The sequence below is a fragment of the Falco punctatus genome, assembly GCF_963210335.1.
Source record: "Falco punctatus genome assembly, chromosome: 4".
NCBI classification, from domain to species: domain Eukaryota; kingdom Metazoa; phylum Chordata; class Aves; order Falconiformes; family Falconidae; genus Falco; species Falco punctatus.
Genome location: NC_137583.1, coordinates 78668774 through 78686265, shown reverse-complemented (window position 1 = coordinate 78686265; position 17492 = coordinate 78668774). Strand labels below are relative to the sequence as shown.

The following is a 17492-nucleotide window of genomic DNA, read 5'->3' as shown; positions in this document are numbered from 1 at the left end:
GGACAGAAAAGCTGCCGAACTTCCGGCGAACGGGGGGCAGGGGGGCGGAGCGCCTGTCCTGGCAGGACCCCTCCCTCCCGCCCGCCGCCGGGCCGCGCTCCTCCCCCGCCCCGCCGGAGCCCCGCCCCGCAGGGCTGGCCGGCTTAAAACCCTGGGCGCGTTGGTGGTGGCGGGGTGGGAGCTGGGCTCGACCTTAGCTGAACGGGGCTCGCGCCGCGATCCGGAGAAGGATCGCTGGACTCTCGCTCCGTTTCTATCTGTTGACTTACGCTCGCTGCTGTACTAAAGCAGTAGCTTTTGTTAGAAGGTTGGTGTTGGTCAAGGTGCCGGTGGCATCTGCGGCAGGTGGAGAGAGGGCTGAGCCGCCGCGGTACCGGTGTCCCAAGGTAGTGGCAGCAGCCGGTGCGCGGGAAGGGCAGGGCTGCTTGCGCTGAAAGAGCGACGGGTGCGAACAGAGGGGGCAGAACCTCGGGAAGCCCGGTTCTGTCGGGAGCCTGCCCGGCGCCTGTTCGCCCCCCGGCTTCCCAGAGCCCTGCCCGCGCAGTGTGGGGCCTGGCACATGGTGTGGGGCGCCGGCCGTTCCCTTAACTTGGTGTTTGGCCCTTTCTGCCTGTAGGCCGCTGGCTTCTCTCTACCCAAGGCCTTTGCCCCGAGTGTTTAGCGGCTGGGTGCAGGCTAACCCTTTTCAAAGGCTTAGAGTTTGGCCCAATTTCGGTAGATTTGCCTAAGAACCACAGCAAGAACATCCCTCTTTCACCTTCTCCTCCCCTAAACTGTGTTAGTCCCCAAAGTATACCTCACTGCTTTGAAACACAAGGGATGCAGATTTTACTTCACCAAAGGAAAAAACCTGTTTCTTGTTAGCCTCGTTCTTGGAAATGTCTGGAGTACTTCAGCTAAAATTTAGATGGAAAGACATCTGGCAGGAATAGTTTCAGTTTATGTCTTTAAAGTTACACAGGGCTATAAACAACCAAACCCGGGGTCTTAAATAGGAAATAGTGGGCAACCTTACTAAAAGGGTGTGGTACCCAGCCTGTCAGTAATTATACAGATGTGTTCTATACGTGCTCTCTAGGTGTGTCATTTAACTGCTGTTCTTGTATGTGCGTTGTGATGGGAGTTACAAGTGGATGTGAAGTCTAATCCAAGCCCTACAGATGCCAAACAGGAGTCTTTGTTTGACTTTGTAGACTCTGAAACATGCCCAGAAGAATGATTGAAGCCTTATTGCCTAGACATGTAGGATAAAGTCAATAAAATGCTGGAAAATAGGTATTGTTGTCATTGCTCAGATCTGTCATGTGAATCATAGCTAAATGTTGTCAGCGGTAATTCTGAATATTTTTCCTTACATTCTATATATTGCATCAAAGACAAAATGGAAATGTTTGTAAATTCTTAGAGGCCAGTCATTGAGCAAAGTATTTTAATAAAGAGTCTGAAGGAAAGCGAGAAGTTTCGTCAAAGAAAAAGTAGGCTGTGATGTGGTAGCATTCTGAAGGCACAGGAAATTTTGTCTTCCCTGCGGTTTTTAGCATGTCTTCAGGAATAAGGCAATTGGGGGAGGGAAGTAGTGAAACATCAGTCTAGAGAGGAAGTATTTAATATCTCATATGAGAAAGGCAAAAAATGTCATAAACAACCGTTTGAGAAGCTATTAGGAGGCCAAGGAAGCAGTTTTATCAGATAACAGGAAATTATTCAGGGCATGTTTTGAAGGCTGCCTGAACATAAAAAAAGCAGCTAAGAAAACTGTACATAGAATCTCTTGGGTCAGATTATAAAACTTTTTTAGGTAATTTGTAAAAGATAATGATGCAACAAGCATTTGTCATCTATAAGTCTCAAAAACTATAGTCAACTAAGAAGGGCTATAAGGGCAACAAAAGACTTGATTTGTTGTAAAGGAGGATGGTTCAGGGTATTTCAATGCAGAATACTGACATATCGTTTCAAAGAAATTTTATTAAGTTAATGTTTAATAATTAATACTAAATATATTTTATTTTAAATCTATTTTTAAAGGTTTTGATAATAAAACCAAATTATTAGTAATTATTAAGAAATGTTAATACAATTACTTTATTTTTGTCTTTCCTTTTTTTTTTATACGTAGGACTGGAGTTTGGCCCTAAAGGACCTTGGGGACCTCAACATAAGGTGTGGAAATGCTTTTACATAGTTTTCTGATAGTTCATTGTGTTATTTCATACACAATCTAATTTTGTTGCTAAATGGTACACATTTAGGGGCAAGAAAGAATACATTCTGGTAATGCCAGGAATTTACTGTACATCTGGCACAGGGCACAGAGCTGTGTTGGTGCAGTCAGCTGTTCAGCCAGGGTGTCTCTCTATTTCCCATAATCTTTTTTTCCTTTCACTGAGGACCTACCCATTCATTTTCCCTGCTGTGGGAATTTGTGGCAAGTTACTTAAGTAGCCAAAGTGGTGGCTTCCACAGTGTCTGAGAAGGACTGGCAAACTAACTCCTCCAACAGCCAAGAGACTGAAACTGATCAAGCAATCTCAAAAATGTTGTGATTGGTAAACAACTCTGTGCTGAATCAGGGAAAAATCAAAACAAAGACTCCCCTTGGTAGCAATTGCCCAACACTTCTTTTTTTTCATTAGCTGTTGTCAGAGGCAGGTCCTTGATGCTTTCTGTCTTGGCGGTTGCTGGAAGGGATTATAGCAGGCATTGTGTGTTCTAATTTCTACAGTCTTTTTGGAGGGGAGACAGGAATCTGTAGACAGTTGCTTACTATGACAGGGATCTCATAAACATTGTCTTACGTCTCTGTATGTTGACGAAGAGAGGACAGAGTTTTCCTGTTCCACTTCAGTGCAACTGCCTGGACAAGAGCCTCTCTGGTGTAGATCAAACAGTACAGCAAGTAAAGAGTAACTCATATTCATGGAATGATTGAGGTTGAGAAAGAGAGTAGGGAGTTAAGGAGAATTTACTCTGGCCAGACCATGAACCTTTAGTCTTAAATTCAGTTCTGCAATATTAGTCAGTTTTCCCTGTAATACACAGTGTCATTTTTATAATACTATGCAAAATTAGTATTTTTAGCAAAACCAAACTTTTGCTGTCTAAGAAAAAACAACATTTGTTATTCTTACTAATTATGAAAGGACAACATTAAGGATTTGGGAGATTTAAGATCGAGCATGAATGGAATTAACAAGAGAACAAAGGAGTCAGCATTTCCTTGCAGATATTAAGCTGTTACTGCAGTGTTCAGTTTGTATACTTTAAAATGTTAACTGGTTTTCCAGGTGAAGTCACAAATGACTTCTATTAAATTGTGTTTTTTAAAGTGGAAGCAGGCCAGATTGAATTACCTTTTTCTTTTAAGTACATACTAGTTATTTGATGATTATTACTTCTAAAATCTCTTTATTTCAAGCCTGCATTAATCCTGTATAATGTTATAAATAACATTACAAATAACAAATAAAACAACTACTGAAAAGTAAAAGCAGATGAATATTCTACTAAAACAGAGGATTGAGCCAATAATTTACATTAATAGCAAATAATTACTAATGGGCATGTAAATCATAGAATAGTTTAGCTTGGAAGGGACCTTTAAAGGTCATCTAGTCCAACCCCCAGTGAATATATATAAATGGATAAATGAATATGCCATGCAATAAATAACATAACAATTTATATTAATGTCTTTATAGACAATTACATATTAGTAAGTTCAATATTTCATAAAAAAATAAATGTCTCATAAAATAGTGATGATTTGGAATACTTTTTCAGTTTTTAAGTTGTAAGAGACTTTTAGGTAAGATGGTGATTTTTACATGTCCCTTAGGTGTTAACTTACTAGGATAGAATTTATTATTTAAATGAAAGAGAAGAGCTGTTAAACTAGCTGGTAACATTATCATTTAGCATTCAGCTCAAAACTGCAACACAGAAAAATGAAGTATTGAACAGTTGAACATGCCTACCCTAACCCATGTTTGTTTGTTTGTCTTTCCTCTTAAGCAAATTAGCCAATCTCAGATATTTAAAACACAGAGACATCTGAATTGGAGCATGCTCTTTCTGGCAGGCCTGGGTTCTTGGTAAGTTTTTTGAAGCCTTTATGGTTAGGTTGTCAATTTTGCTTTGACAAAATAAAAGTTTGCTTTGCTTATCTTTTTCATTATTGGATTTTGACTTCTAATGCTTCTGTGTAGTGATGTATTTTTATATGGTTTGTCCCATTGTCAGACCTGTTTTTGCTTAACAGAGGAAGGGATGATAAGTATTTTCATGTTGTTCACAGAAGATCAGAAATGAGTTTTTGAACATCATGTTTGAATAGTAGATGAAATAGGTACACAGTAATAAGTCTGGGACCCAAGCCACACAGTCACCGAGGACTTGCAGTGGAAGTAAGGTACGGTTATGAGAGCATTTTTCTATTTTGAGTGAAATTTCTGAAAAATGGGTTGGTTTCTCAGTGAAATATGGCCTGGTATCACGGAATGTCTGAGGTTGGAAGGCATGTCAGGAGGTTATCTAGTCCAACTTCTCTGCACAAGACAGGGTCAGCAGGTTGCTCAAGGTTTTGCCCAGCGGGTTTTTTATTATCTCCAAGAATGGAGACTCCACATCGTCTCTGGGTAACCTGTTCTGGTGTTTGATCACACAGTAATAAAGTTCTCCCCTTATTTATAAATTACCTGAAAAAAAAAAGATATTTCCTTGGTCCTGTGTGATTAGGATTTCAGAACTTGCTTTTCTGCAAGCCGTGGAGATGTGCATCTTTACCTTTTCTCCTGTATTTGTTATTAACTCTTTAAAAATGTCTGAAATAGAAATTATAAGCTGAGGTACTAAGCAGATGATTTCAGGTTCTCTCTGAATGACTTCCCTTTTCAGATGGGAAACTTCAAAGGCTGATGGTTGGGCTGGAAATATTTAAATGTCACATTTTTAATGGTTTGTTTGTTATTGTAGAGTCAGGATCTTAGTTCCTTATTTTAGCTGCCTTGTATTTCATTCTTAGAAAACAAAGGAAACACATAGTCTTTGGCTTCCTTATTAAATATTTTCCTACTTCCTCTTTTGAATTACATGAAATAATTCTGAATGGTCTTTCCAATGTTTTTATAGCTTTGCATAACTTTTTAAAGAAAACATCTGATATACCATTGTTCTTCCATCCTTCTAATAATCTCCCTGTATTCAATGCCTTTAGTTTAAAAACATGTGGATGGACTGGCTTTTTCCATCACTTGTGTTAGTGTTTGTTGGCTGTTTTTTCGTGTCTCTAAACATACTGGAGAATTTGTATTGTCCAAGAAACTATATTCCATGTGTTACTTATTCACAGGGTTCATTAAGCCACAAATGTGGTCTAACGGTACAACGATTAGTTGGCTTAGATTTTTCTAATATTCCTTCCATTTCAAAAGCATTTATCCTTATAAAACCAGCAGGTTTTTTTTCCTTAATAATAGTAAACTTTAGAAACTCAGCAGTTGTTTTGATATATTCAAATATATCAATACAAAAAAATACAGTAGACCAGCATGTGTGGGAAAATGATGAGTAATTCAAATAGTCTATCATATATCAAAGGTGAAATTGATAGCTGATATTTTCATGCTTATCTGTTTCATTTTTCATCATTCTACTTCCTCTGCTCCTGTTAAGTGGGACATGGTGACTTTTTCACATCTGTTTCCAATAATCACCTACTGGTTCTTTTTGTGACAAAGCAAACTTCAGTTTGTGTGTTCCCAACAGTTTTCCATAGGAAAGTATGGGACGTGACTTTAGTTAATGCTTGCAATAATCACATCATCTAACTTTGATTTTAAGAGGAAGTTCGTTAGGTATTAAGGAATCAGCAGCTTAAATATTTGACATCTTACTCATTTATTGAGTCCTAGTGATTGTCCAAATACACTACCCACATACACACAAACTACAGAAAAGGCATTTTCTGTGTCTCTGGCACAAGAGAGATTCAGAGAAATTTAAAAATGAAAAATTGTAAATTTTGACCCAGTAAATGTTACTCTAACAACAGGTACCATGCAAGTTTAATGGAAACACAAGAGCTATTCGGTGTTTAAGAATGCCAAAGAATTTCAATTTCTCAGAGACCACTGTGTCATGGTTACTAGATGACATGAATTGTTGGGACATACATGGTTTATAGCTGATCATTCTACCCTACTCAGACATTTCCTATGTTAATCTCAAAATAAATGCTGGAACAGTATTTGGTTAGTGACTCTGAATTTCTCAAAAGTTTCTGAGCCTTTTAAACTGTCAAGATCTTTGCTTCTGTTTTCCACACTGATTTTCCACTTTTAGTTTTCCTGTAGCTATCTCTACATTTGCACCTTTGTCCATTAGCAGCATCTTTATTTATAAGTAATGCAGAATATTTTTTTAGTTTTGAGAGTGTACCTAGATGATTAATAATCTCTTCATCACCACTGCATGATATCTGCTTTTTATATTTCTCTGTCTCTTGTAATTGATATGGCTAAATAAACTTACACATTAAAAAATGAAATCATTAAGAATCTAATTCAGCTTGACTTTTGGCAAGTCTCATTTTAATCATACATTTTCTGACACCTCAGACATTGCTTACACTTCTGATCAGTCTCTTTTATATTCCTTGTAAGATCTGCTAAATTCTAATACCATATGTGAGAATTGCTTTAATGCAGTTGTATCTCAAACTATTTTCAGCAATTTCTCCTCATGGATGAGGTATAAATTTACATTTTTTGTAACTCTGACTGCAGAGGATTCCACATTTGCTCTATGTACAAGTCTAAAATCTATTTTAATTACATAGGAATTTTGTACAGTGGAAGATCCATTTTGAGCTCCTTTTCTTCTTCAAAGATTTCTTAAAATTCATAAGAGATCAAGGTATACTGAGGTTTGTTAGTGGGTTTTGAGATATTAATTGGAAAGTTTTTTCCCCTGTGACTTTAACGCTTTTCCATATATAATGCCTGGGAGGCTGGCTTTTCTTTCAGTTTATGTCCATCTCCAAAATTTATTGTGTTTATGTCATGCTACTAGCCAAAGTAGCCAAATCCTTTCAGGAATATGGAAGCAGAACACCTAAATAGTACTGGAGTTTTGCAGTGGTTTTGACTTTTTAAAGACATGGCAACTTCTAATTTAGTTATGTAAGACTACTGCTTCTCTTCCCTTTATAGAAAAGGAAAAAAATATGTATTGTGACAGTGCTGTCATTCACATTACTTCTGTTTTAGATTATGATTACTTAAACTTGCAAAAGTTGTTGCTTGATGGAGCCTAAGCAGACTGTTTTAGATGTGCTGTTGTAGTCCTGCATGCCATGATGCATACTCGATAGTACTGGTTTACCTGATTTTTGTTAAGAGAAAGTGTTAGTTACATACGGAGTTTGAAGCTGGAGTTCAAACTTCTCTCAGTCTGTAAAATGTGTGTACTTCTAAAAATATGCCAAATTAGATGGATTCAGCAGTGTGATTGCAAAAGTTGTAGGTACAGGTCACAAGACTATTATTTCCCCTAGGTTTTAGTATTTCTACTGAAAATTCTTTTGTTTGTACATATCATACTTTTGTTCTTTGTATATATTGTAATTATCACTTAATTTTGTACAATTTCATAACAAAATCCTAATGCAAGTTAATGTATTCAAATGCCGTATATTTTCAGGTTGAAGAAGGTTCTGAGGGTCCAGTAGGTCTTGTTGGTCCACCGGGTCTTTCACCGTGGGCATTCATTAACTGAGGCATTCAAATTAATAAGCCCTATGAGTAAAGAAGGTGACTGTTTTTAGACGGCAGAGCATCCCATGCCACTGTGTAGGGTTGGGTAGGAGTGAAAACCTCTCAATTTCACTTATTCCATTCGTATCAGTTGTTGCTGTCATTGTTATTCACTGACATGCATAGAAATGTGTGAGGAATTGAGAGAAAGACAGAAAGACTTTCACAGACACATTTATTTCCTTTTGAAGGTAATTACTTCATTTTGTTAATTGAAAAACTTATTATGAAAGTTTTAAAATTAATATCTTACCTTATCTTTTTAGGGTATCTGGGGTCCTGAAGGAATACCTGGACCAAGAGAATCCCAAGGTTTGGGTGCTAAAGGTCCACAGGTAACCTGTGAACAAAAAGCATGATTTTTAAAGGATGGAGCAAGAGATAGATGTGACTGAGGACAAGCCTTTTTACACGTTCAGAGCTCCTGTTCTTCTGTTCTTCTAGGGCAACTCGTGAAAGAGAAGGTAACTCTTAAGTTTGGATCACTGTCAGTAGCTGACTGTTAGAACTCCTCTTGAACTGTATCTTATGTTATGATAAACAACCCTGGTCACCGTGCTTACAAAAATAAATTGAAGTGTGGAGGCTTTACAAAGAGTTATTTGAAGATGAAATACGCTGTGTTCTAACCAGGTTCCTCCTGAGCCTGACCAAAGCACTTTTTCGAAAGCTTTGGCCATCTTTGCTTTAAGCTGGCGGTGAAGTCAAACATTTTACAAAAACTATTCTAAATTCAGGTTCAAGCTGAGTCTAGTCCAAAAGAGCATTGTGGGATTTCAGGAGCCAAACTACCAGGAAGTAAAGTAAGTACTGTTTTAATCCTTGCTCTGTTTTCTTACAATTGTAAGTAATTTACCTTAAGACTAATGCGGAACACTTATAAGGCCAGTATTACATGTGTTCCTAAGTGGCACGGCAAGACTGTCATTTGAATTCTCTGACAACCCGTAACTGTACTTATTTCAGTAGATCATAGTATCTTGCTGATACATTTTGTGAACACTCCCAGCTTTCATTGACTTTGTAGTGCTCGGAAGATCCATGTGTCAGTATTGGCACTCCCAAACTGGGTATCTAAAAGAGACGTATGTGTGAAATGAGTGTTTAGTTTCTCAGGATCAGATAGGAACTAAGGAGTAAAACCAGTTCTTCCAGGACATGTCCTCCTTCCTTGAAGCATTGTATCTGTCTTTTAGTATCTTAGTCTTTAGCTTTCACCTTTTATTACAAGGGGACAAATGTTTTGCCCTGACAGTAGCCTCATTTCTAGCTGTGTCCTGATCAAACGCTGAATGAGTCACCCCATATGAAATACTATCATTATGCATTATCATGTAGACACACCAGAGGGCAGGATTTAGATAGGATAGATGTCTTTATCGCTTACGTAAATTCAATTTCAGCAACTAAGTGATCCTTCTGATACATTTATTGCAATCTGATTTTAAAAAGGCATATAATCATGGTTTTACTTACATAGTGTATAAATAACAATGGCACTGAGTTAAGATATATCTAGTATTAGGAACAGGGGTTTTTAAAAACTGGTTAAAATATTTACTTTAAGTAACATCCATTAGCTATGTTTCCTAACCAGAAAAAAGTCTACCATTCTTTCATGGCAACTATTGTTATTCTTATTGAGTGAAGAGCATACAAGGAGAGGGGGGATGGGGGGGAAGTAAATGTAGGGCAGCTGATTTTGGTTAATATCGTCAACCAAACTGATCACAGTGTAAGTCCTTTGACATACTACATTCATGTACTATAGAATATTCACCTTCTTTCATACTTCTATAGGTCTGTATCACATTTGCATTTGGTTGTGGCTTTCCAAGGTACAGAACTATAATTTACTTTGTCTGTCTTCATACAGAAGCTATCTCTTATCTTCATCCACTCTGTTTCTTTTTATTTCTTCTTTACATTTTTGAGTTGCAGTAATGAGAATAGCAGGAATTATTCAAGGAGAATAGGTATTGTACCAGGAAAGAAAGCTGATAATATAATTTTTTTCCAGTAGAAGAAGTGACCTAGCGTGAATGCAGGCACTAAAGGCTTTTTAACATGAAATTCAATAGCAACATGAGTTTTACAGATAAAACTTCATACTGCAGACCAGAGCTTTGGTAAGGTCATGTAATGAGTGCATTTAGATAGATTCAATAGTCCTGAGATATAGATGTACTGAGCATCTGGTTCAGAGCACGTGGTTCAGATTAGCCATTGAAACACTGTTGTACTAAACAGCTTAGCAAGAAGTATTAGTAGTGTTAAAAACAATGCCATAAATCTGGAGGTGTTATTTCCATCATATTTGATTTCTAAGTGAATATAAAACTATGAAACTATATACTGGCAAGACTAGTGAAAAAATAAAGCTCTGAATTTTAAATCTTCAATCTTACAAGAGAACTGTCAAGATCCTTATTGTACTTCCAAACACGGTGGGTAGTGAAGAAGAGCTTAGGCTGTTTCCAGAAAACAATTACACTCAACACTTAACAGATCTACAGATTTTCTAGCCAGAGAAATACAACCAAACTTGACCCCATTGCTATCTGAATACTGGATGTTTGTGAGAACTACCAGGTTATATGTATATTTGACCAGTCAAATTGTTATGTCTAAAAATCATAAATGTTAACATTTTCTGATCTCTGCCAGATTAGAGTCATGTTTGCAGGTCCAAAAAAAAGTGAGAAATCTTTGAGCACAGCTGGAAATCCATTCACTCATTTCTGGTTTGGCACATAGTGCAGATAAACCTTGATGACTGCTGGAAAAAGCATTCTTCTATAGCTGATGATCTGTTTCTGGATGGATAGGCTGTTTACAAGTCTTAACCTAAGCATGCATAAGGATAAGAATAGGTATGTAAACAGTATGAGGGATCCATGTGACTGGTGTGTTACTAATGAAATGCTTAATCATCACCGTTGTGTCTGATCCAACAGATGCTGGATGCTGCCAGTAATTATCATTTATATATAGCATTAACAGATATTTCTTGTAAAAGATTGTACTCCATTGAAACTCTTTAGTCTGTTTGTCTAACAAAGACATTTATTTAACGAAGACAATTAACCTCAAAGGAGGTGTCACATGTTCATGTGTCCTCTGACAGGAGATGGTGTAGAGGTTTCTAGGAAGGGGGCCTTTTGGGAGCAGGCTGCAGCTGCTGGGACAGTTAGTCCTTCCTTGGTTGCACTGGGGAAAGAGGGTGGTAGCATGTATGATTTTTTTTTTTTTTTCTGGTAGCAGCATGTTCCTCCGGTACCTTTCATGTTAACTGAGTGTGCACAGACTGATGATTCTGTGTAGGAATGGTACTATGTACGGTCATACGGCAGATGTACAGCTCTTCCATACAACCTGTCATGGTTTGACCCCAGCTAGCAACTAAGCACCACAGAGCTACTTACTCACTCCCCCTGCCAGCAGGATGGGGGAAAGTGAATTAGAAGGGTAAAAGTGAGAAAACTTGTGGGTTGAGATAAGAACAGCTTAATAAAGGAAATATAATAATAATAGTGATGAAAAGGAAAATAACAGAGAGAAATAAAACCCAAGAAAGGCATTTGATGCAAATGAAAACAGTTGCTCACCATCACCACCAACCAAGCAATACCAAGCACCCCCAAGCAGCAGCCCCCTGGCCAACCTTGCCCCCAGCTTTATACGCTGAGCATGACATCATATGGTATAGGATATCCCTTTGGTCAGCTGGGGGCTGTCCCCCCTCTAAACCCTTGTGCACCCCTAGCGTGCTTGCAGGTGGGGTGGGGTGAGGAGCAGAGAAGCCCCTGGCTCTGTGTGAGCGCTGCTCAGTGATAACTAAAACATCCCTGAATTATCAACACTATCTTCAGCACAAATCAAAGCCAGCCTCATACTAGCCACGATAAAGAACATTAACCCAGCCAAAACCAGCACACAATCACATTCACATTATTGCCATCTTTGATAAGAGCTAAGACCTCACTGAGTTCCTTAGTATGTGTTTCACCCTTTAAATAAGTTAAATTTACATATGCTGTCATGCTAGCAGGGCACAGCACACATTAATAGATTATGAGTGTTTGCAAAGGTGTGATTTCTAGCAGAGTGTATTTTTAAAATGGGATCTACCCTTGGAGAAGCAGGAAGTGGGTACTTCAGGTAAGTGTTTGGTCTAGCAACAGAGGAGACCTTGCTCCCAGGCTAGGTGAAGGGTGCTTCTAAACTGAATGAAGGCAGAGGCTTTTTTATGCCCACTGGTCAGAGATACGCTATTCTTTTTCCCCCTGTTCTTTCCCTGTCACTAAAATTTTAATGAAGTGAGCAGGAAATGTACTGTGCTTACTTAAAAGCTCTTAGCATATTCCATTGCTGTTACTTAAACACCAAATGAAAAGCAAAGCAGGTGCAGTTTCTGTACAGTTTTCTACAAGGGTACTGAAAAAAGACAGGAAAGTGTGATTATCTACACCATTTTGTAATGGTAATGGTTTGTGAAACACCACTTGTTTCAGTGTGTGTGGCCACGGAGATCAAACACTGCAATAACTGTCTGATTTAGGGGAAACCCTATCCTATAAGATATTCAACTAACATCACTTAGGGTCTGTAACTGTACCAAAAATAAAAAATGAGGAATTGATTAGTGAAGTTTGAATATCTAATACTTTTTCCTTGTATTTTTTTATACTACAGAATTCGAAGGAAATCTGAATTTTACAGTGTTACTTTCCTCAGTGGATTGCTTCTTTCCCTCCCTGCTCATAAATGTTTTGACTTCCTTCAAGAAGAATATAACATTTGTATCCAGATTTATGAAATGTGCCTTCCAGTACAGCAAGTAATTTGATAAGCAATGAAACTAATTCATGTTTTCTTTGGGTCCTACATCCCCTACATTCCCAGCCATACTACAGTAGCCTCAGATTTCTTAATATTTCTGCTTATTGTAATGCATCCACGTGCATTGGAGTCCTCTTCTGCAGTATTTTTGCTCCCTTCCCATATTACTTGTTCCTCGTTTTCATTCCCCTTCCCTGTCCTCACTGCTCCCACCACCCCCTACCAACCACCCATGTCTTTTCATCTGTTCTGGTTAGGGTGTCAGGTTTGCAGCCTTGGGCTCTGATTGCCAAGTTCATGAGTTCATCTGGATGGAGCAGCCGGTGTGTGTAAGGTAACTCAGGTAAGGGCTGAGCTGCTCTGCCTTGTGTGTGTCAGGGGGTGGGGGTGGTTGTAGGGTTAAATGCAGAAGAATGGCAAGGAGATGGGTGATAGAGGTCAGTACAGCTGTAACCCAGATTCCTTATAATGAAGCCCTCTGTGCTTTGTTAAGGCAGTAGCGGTCGTTATTCTGTATTTTAATGTATAGTTACTTTTGTTGTCCTTGATTAAGTCTTCCCAAACATGTTAATGTATCAGGCAATCTCCCATAGCTAGCCATGCTCTTTTCCTGTGATCACTTGCAAGGATGCTTAGGTAATTATAACACTTAATGCTTATGTGCAAACTCACATAAAGCTTCTAAAACTCCCACCCACTGTTCTACACCATGGAACATCGCACGGTGGTGCCAGGAATCTCCCCACTTACTGCTTACTTTGCTTGGGAAACTACTGGGGAACCTCTGCTGGGACATCAAGGTAATAAATGCCTTCTGACCATCTTTGTGTGTATTGCGCTTGTGTATCTGACCCTGCCTGAGTCTGGATCGGCATCACTGCTGACAGAGGCCAGTCTGGTTCCACCACCCAGTGGTAAATGCCACCAAATGCTTCATTCACTACACAGCTCCTGTTTCTTGTTAAAAGTGCACAAACTTAGCATCCCTTGTATAAATCCAGGATAAAATAGACAAAGAACTCAAAGGCTGACTGCATGAAATTCGCTTAGGTTAGAACAGAAGCCCTCAGGATTCTACAGGAGGGAAAAAAAGTTCTTCCCCCCTTGTGTCTGCCATAGGGAAAATATCCCCCATTAATTTTAACAGATTCGTTTTTATATGGACGTAGTAGATAGGCTGCTGCAGGTGTAGTTCAGTGGATTTATAATCACAGAAGGCTGGTGTTTGCTACTTGTGTACTTACGGAAGCCCTTCTTGTTGCCTTAGCCTTATGGAATCACTAAATGGTTTTAGTATTTTCCATTTTGCATTTTTAATTTATCATATGAAACAACATTGATGTTAATCTTTAGTTTTATAATTATTATTTATTCTTTCTGTTTCTCTGTTTTCCCCATAATACAGTCTGGTTCATAGCAAATCATCAGCCTTGGCAATGAAGTTTCTTGGTCAGGAGACTGGGAACTCTCCGAGAGCAAGTATTTGCAGTCTACCATGTTGTGCTCTAACAGCTCTTTCACAGCATGCCCTTTGGAAAGCTATGCTTGATGCAGAATAAACAGACGTGCTTTAGCATTCATCTTTCTTCAAGAAAGACATATCAATGGCAATTGATAAGCACGGTATTCACTCTTATTTCTACTAAATAACTTGATTAAATCTGCAATATCAAAATTAAAGTTTAGAAAATCTGTATTCTTTCTTTGCCTTTTTCTTTTCATCTTTCAGATGCACTCTTCCTACAAAATTAAAAAAGCAGAAATTACTTACAGAGGATGCAAAGCTTCAACTTTTGTGGTTTTTTGTTAAGACAATTTCTAAGATTTGCCCGCTACTTGCCATGCTGGAAGTGTCTTCTGGGTAGTAAGAGGTATTCATTTCACAGGGAAGCTTCCACCAGGTGCTGGAACAAAAAAAAGGCACACACAGTCTTTGGGTTTATCAACATTAAAAAGCAATGAATAGGTAACATTACTGTCCTGTAAAATTAGATACTGAATCTATTTTTGGTGTATATATTTAGGAGTAGTGTCCCAGATATAAGCTACCAGGGTCACTTCAAGTCTAGAAAATCTGTCTTGAGAAAAATTAAAGGGTATGACTTACATGACATTTAGGTAGATTTTTTATAAAGCCTAATCGGTACAGTTGGGTCATTGATAGGCAAATGTTTATGCATTTTCGATCCTGCATTTTTGACAAAGCTTGAACCTCTGCCAAAAAAATCTGCTTTGGTCAAACCCATCTTTTTACAATGTGTTTTGAAATGCCCAAATTACTCATAATTTTTTTTTGATATATAACTGAAACATTTCAGTGCTTAATCACATGACAGTCCAGGGACCCGATTCATCCCAGTGATGAAGCGTAAGTCCTCCCTTCTGCAGCACCAAGTGAAGGAGGAGCTCTCCATTCTGTCCCACCACCAAGGGACAGAGGGGTGCCTGCCTGTTAGGCAATGCCTGCCCAGAGGCTGGGCACTGACCTTTTGCTGGCCATCTGCACAAAACTCCCTTGAGGCATGCCATGATTCCTTGAGACTTACAATCCCAATACTTCCTCTCACCTGGATTTTTTACTTGACACTGCAACAATACAATTTTACTCTGAAGCCTGCCGTTAGATAGAGCAAATACAATTTGCACGCAGCATAGTGAGAGCTACCTAACCAGCCCCCTTTTAGATACCCTCTCTGTGTCTGACCCCTCAGAGGTTGTAAAGAGCAGACAGAATTTCTGAGGAAAACAGCTCAGGAAGAATTGTTTGAGTTTTTTTAAAGTTGTCTTTTATTATTGTAGTTGCTAATGCAGTTACTACCTTTGAGACAGGCTCAAGGTCCTGGCAGACACAAACCATTGGGTCAGAATTCAGTTCTAGCCTACAAGTGGTAATGTACTAATTTCACATCTCTCATCTAACCAGTGCTGCAATGTTAACATGGACAAGCTGAAGAGGTGTGGCTGGCAAAGTGATGGGTGGAGAGGCAGGTTGTCTAGAAGTGAGTTTTGTAATGTAAAAGGTCAGTTATTTAAAATGGGAAAGCGCTGCTCCCAGACTGACACTGTCCCTTTAATAAAATGGCTCGGTCTCCCACTCAGCCCTGGCTAAGTGCCTGACTGTCTTCATTTAAACTTTGGCCAACTGAACAGCCCAATAATGGACCATAAAGGATCTAGATGCAAGGTAGAGCCATTCACAAGTGGATAGACTATTTATTTACAGATTGATTTATTTTTGTAAACAAAATGTATTTTCCTCTGTGACCTACTGGACATGTTTTCTATGCTGACAGCTTATCCAGTCCACAGTTTGCTTTTTGAATGCCTTTGAAGGTAAGACATAGTTAGTTCCTTTTGATTTTTAGAGGACTGCACTTATGGTTTCTGTATATGTAACTGATGGACTTGAAAAGAGGGTTTAGGAAAGATATTTAAATTTAATATATTGACTTTTTTATTAATGGTATTTAAAATTTAATTATGGCAAATTACAGGCATTTTTTGTAAATCAGATTTAATGGAGTTCAGTTTTCTTTAGAAATATGTTGAATCACTGAATTAAATGTTGTAATGTTAATTTTATTAGTGTATATTGTCATTGTAATAGAATATTGTCTTTATGGAATATTTTCTTTATAGAAGATATTACATACATTCTGTTACAGCCATGCAACATGAATATTACATTCATGTATTTAATTTCTTTACTAAGCCATTGTTTCTTAGAAGAATAAGTTGTTCATACTGATGCTGTAGACCTAGGTAATGTATCTGCATCTGAAAAAAAACAGATCTTTGTTCATTCCTAACAATTAGGAATTTCTAGAAACAAACTGTATTCAATTTATATAATATTTCTGCTAATTTAATGTAGTTAGTTTAATAGCAAAGTATGTTAATAACAACATGCATTAGTAACAATTTCTTTTTATCCTTCTTTGTTAGATATTCAAATGAAAGCTAAAGGTAGCACTAGCTATTTTCAAGAAAGGATCGGGAGCACTGTGTTTGTTTTGCCCATATTTCTTCTCTGATAAAACAGGCTCTAATATGCATGTGAGCTACAGCTGGGATTGTACTGGCTGCTATGCTTAAATCACTTACCCAGTGACTTTTTACAATTGTTTTTTACATGTTGTCTCTAGAACTGTGCTGCGCACAAATGTGTATTCTGTATGTAAAGTATCTGTATTTATTTCCTTGTTCTATTAATGAAGTATTCACAGGTGGTTTTTTACTTTTAACAGGAAGGAAAAGTCATCTAATTTGGGATCAAAGTCACTATGTGGAAAAAACATTTTTTCTTTTGTTTTTTAATTCTGGCTGTGACAACAAACCAGACATATGAGCAAAACAGAAAGAAAGGAAAGAATTCTTATTCTTTTGTGCAAAAAGATGAAGGTAAAATAATTTTCTTAAAATTTCTGATTGACCATGTATGTGTCTGCATATTTTGGGATAAGTAGCTAGTGATTGACCACTTATGTATGCATTTAAAATGTGATTTATTTTGATTATTAGGCCTGGAAAATACTGTGCTAACATTTACTTAGTCACGTACTCCAATTTGATCTATGATTTTCATTGTCACTCATATATCTTTTAAGATAAATGCTAAGCCTAATTTTTAGTTTGAAATTGCATGTGGAAATGCCAGAACAGTCCCATCAAGATGCTAATTTGGAAGTTTTTGTTTGTAGATGTATTTAATAATACTGGTATGAATTGAAGTAACTTAGATTCAATTACCTCAGTAGAATTTCTTGGCATTTACAGTGAAATTTATCCTTAAACTCTTACTGGAAAGAGGAATCCTTGGGGAAATGATTTGAGGAT

The 17492-nt window shown here is 37.9% G+C and overlaps 1 protein-coding gene across 11 annotated transcripts in view; it reads left to right on the top strand.

Annotated features, from left to right (window-relative positions):
• Window positions 1–210: 210 nt before the first annotated feature.
• COL28A1 (collagen type XXVIII alpha 1 chain) overlaps window positions 211–17492 on the top strand; it is an 88699-nt gene continuing 71417 nt past the window's right edge. For 2 of the 11 annotated variants that reach the window (XM_080386732.1, XM_080386730.1), the window contains exon 1: window positions 393–17057. In XM_080386732.1, the coding sequence (XP_080242858.1) occupies window positions 16940–17057 (118 nt within the window). In that variant the 5' untranslated portion in view covers window positions 393–16939. Of the gene's footprint in view, window positions 308–392; window positions 17058–17492 lie in introns of those variants that run through there. The other 9 variants (XM_080386738.1, XM_080386731.1, XM_080386739.1 and 6 more) reach the window with 9 other exon arrangements.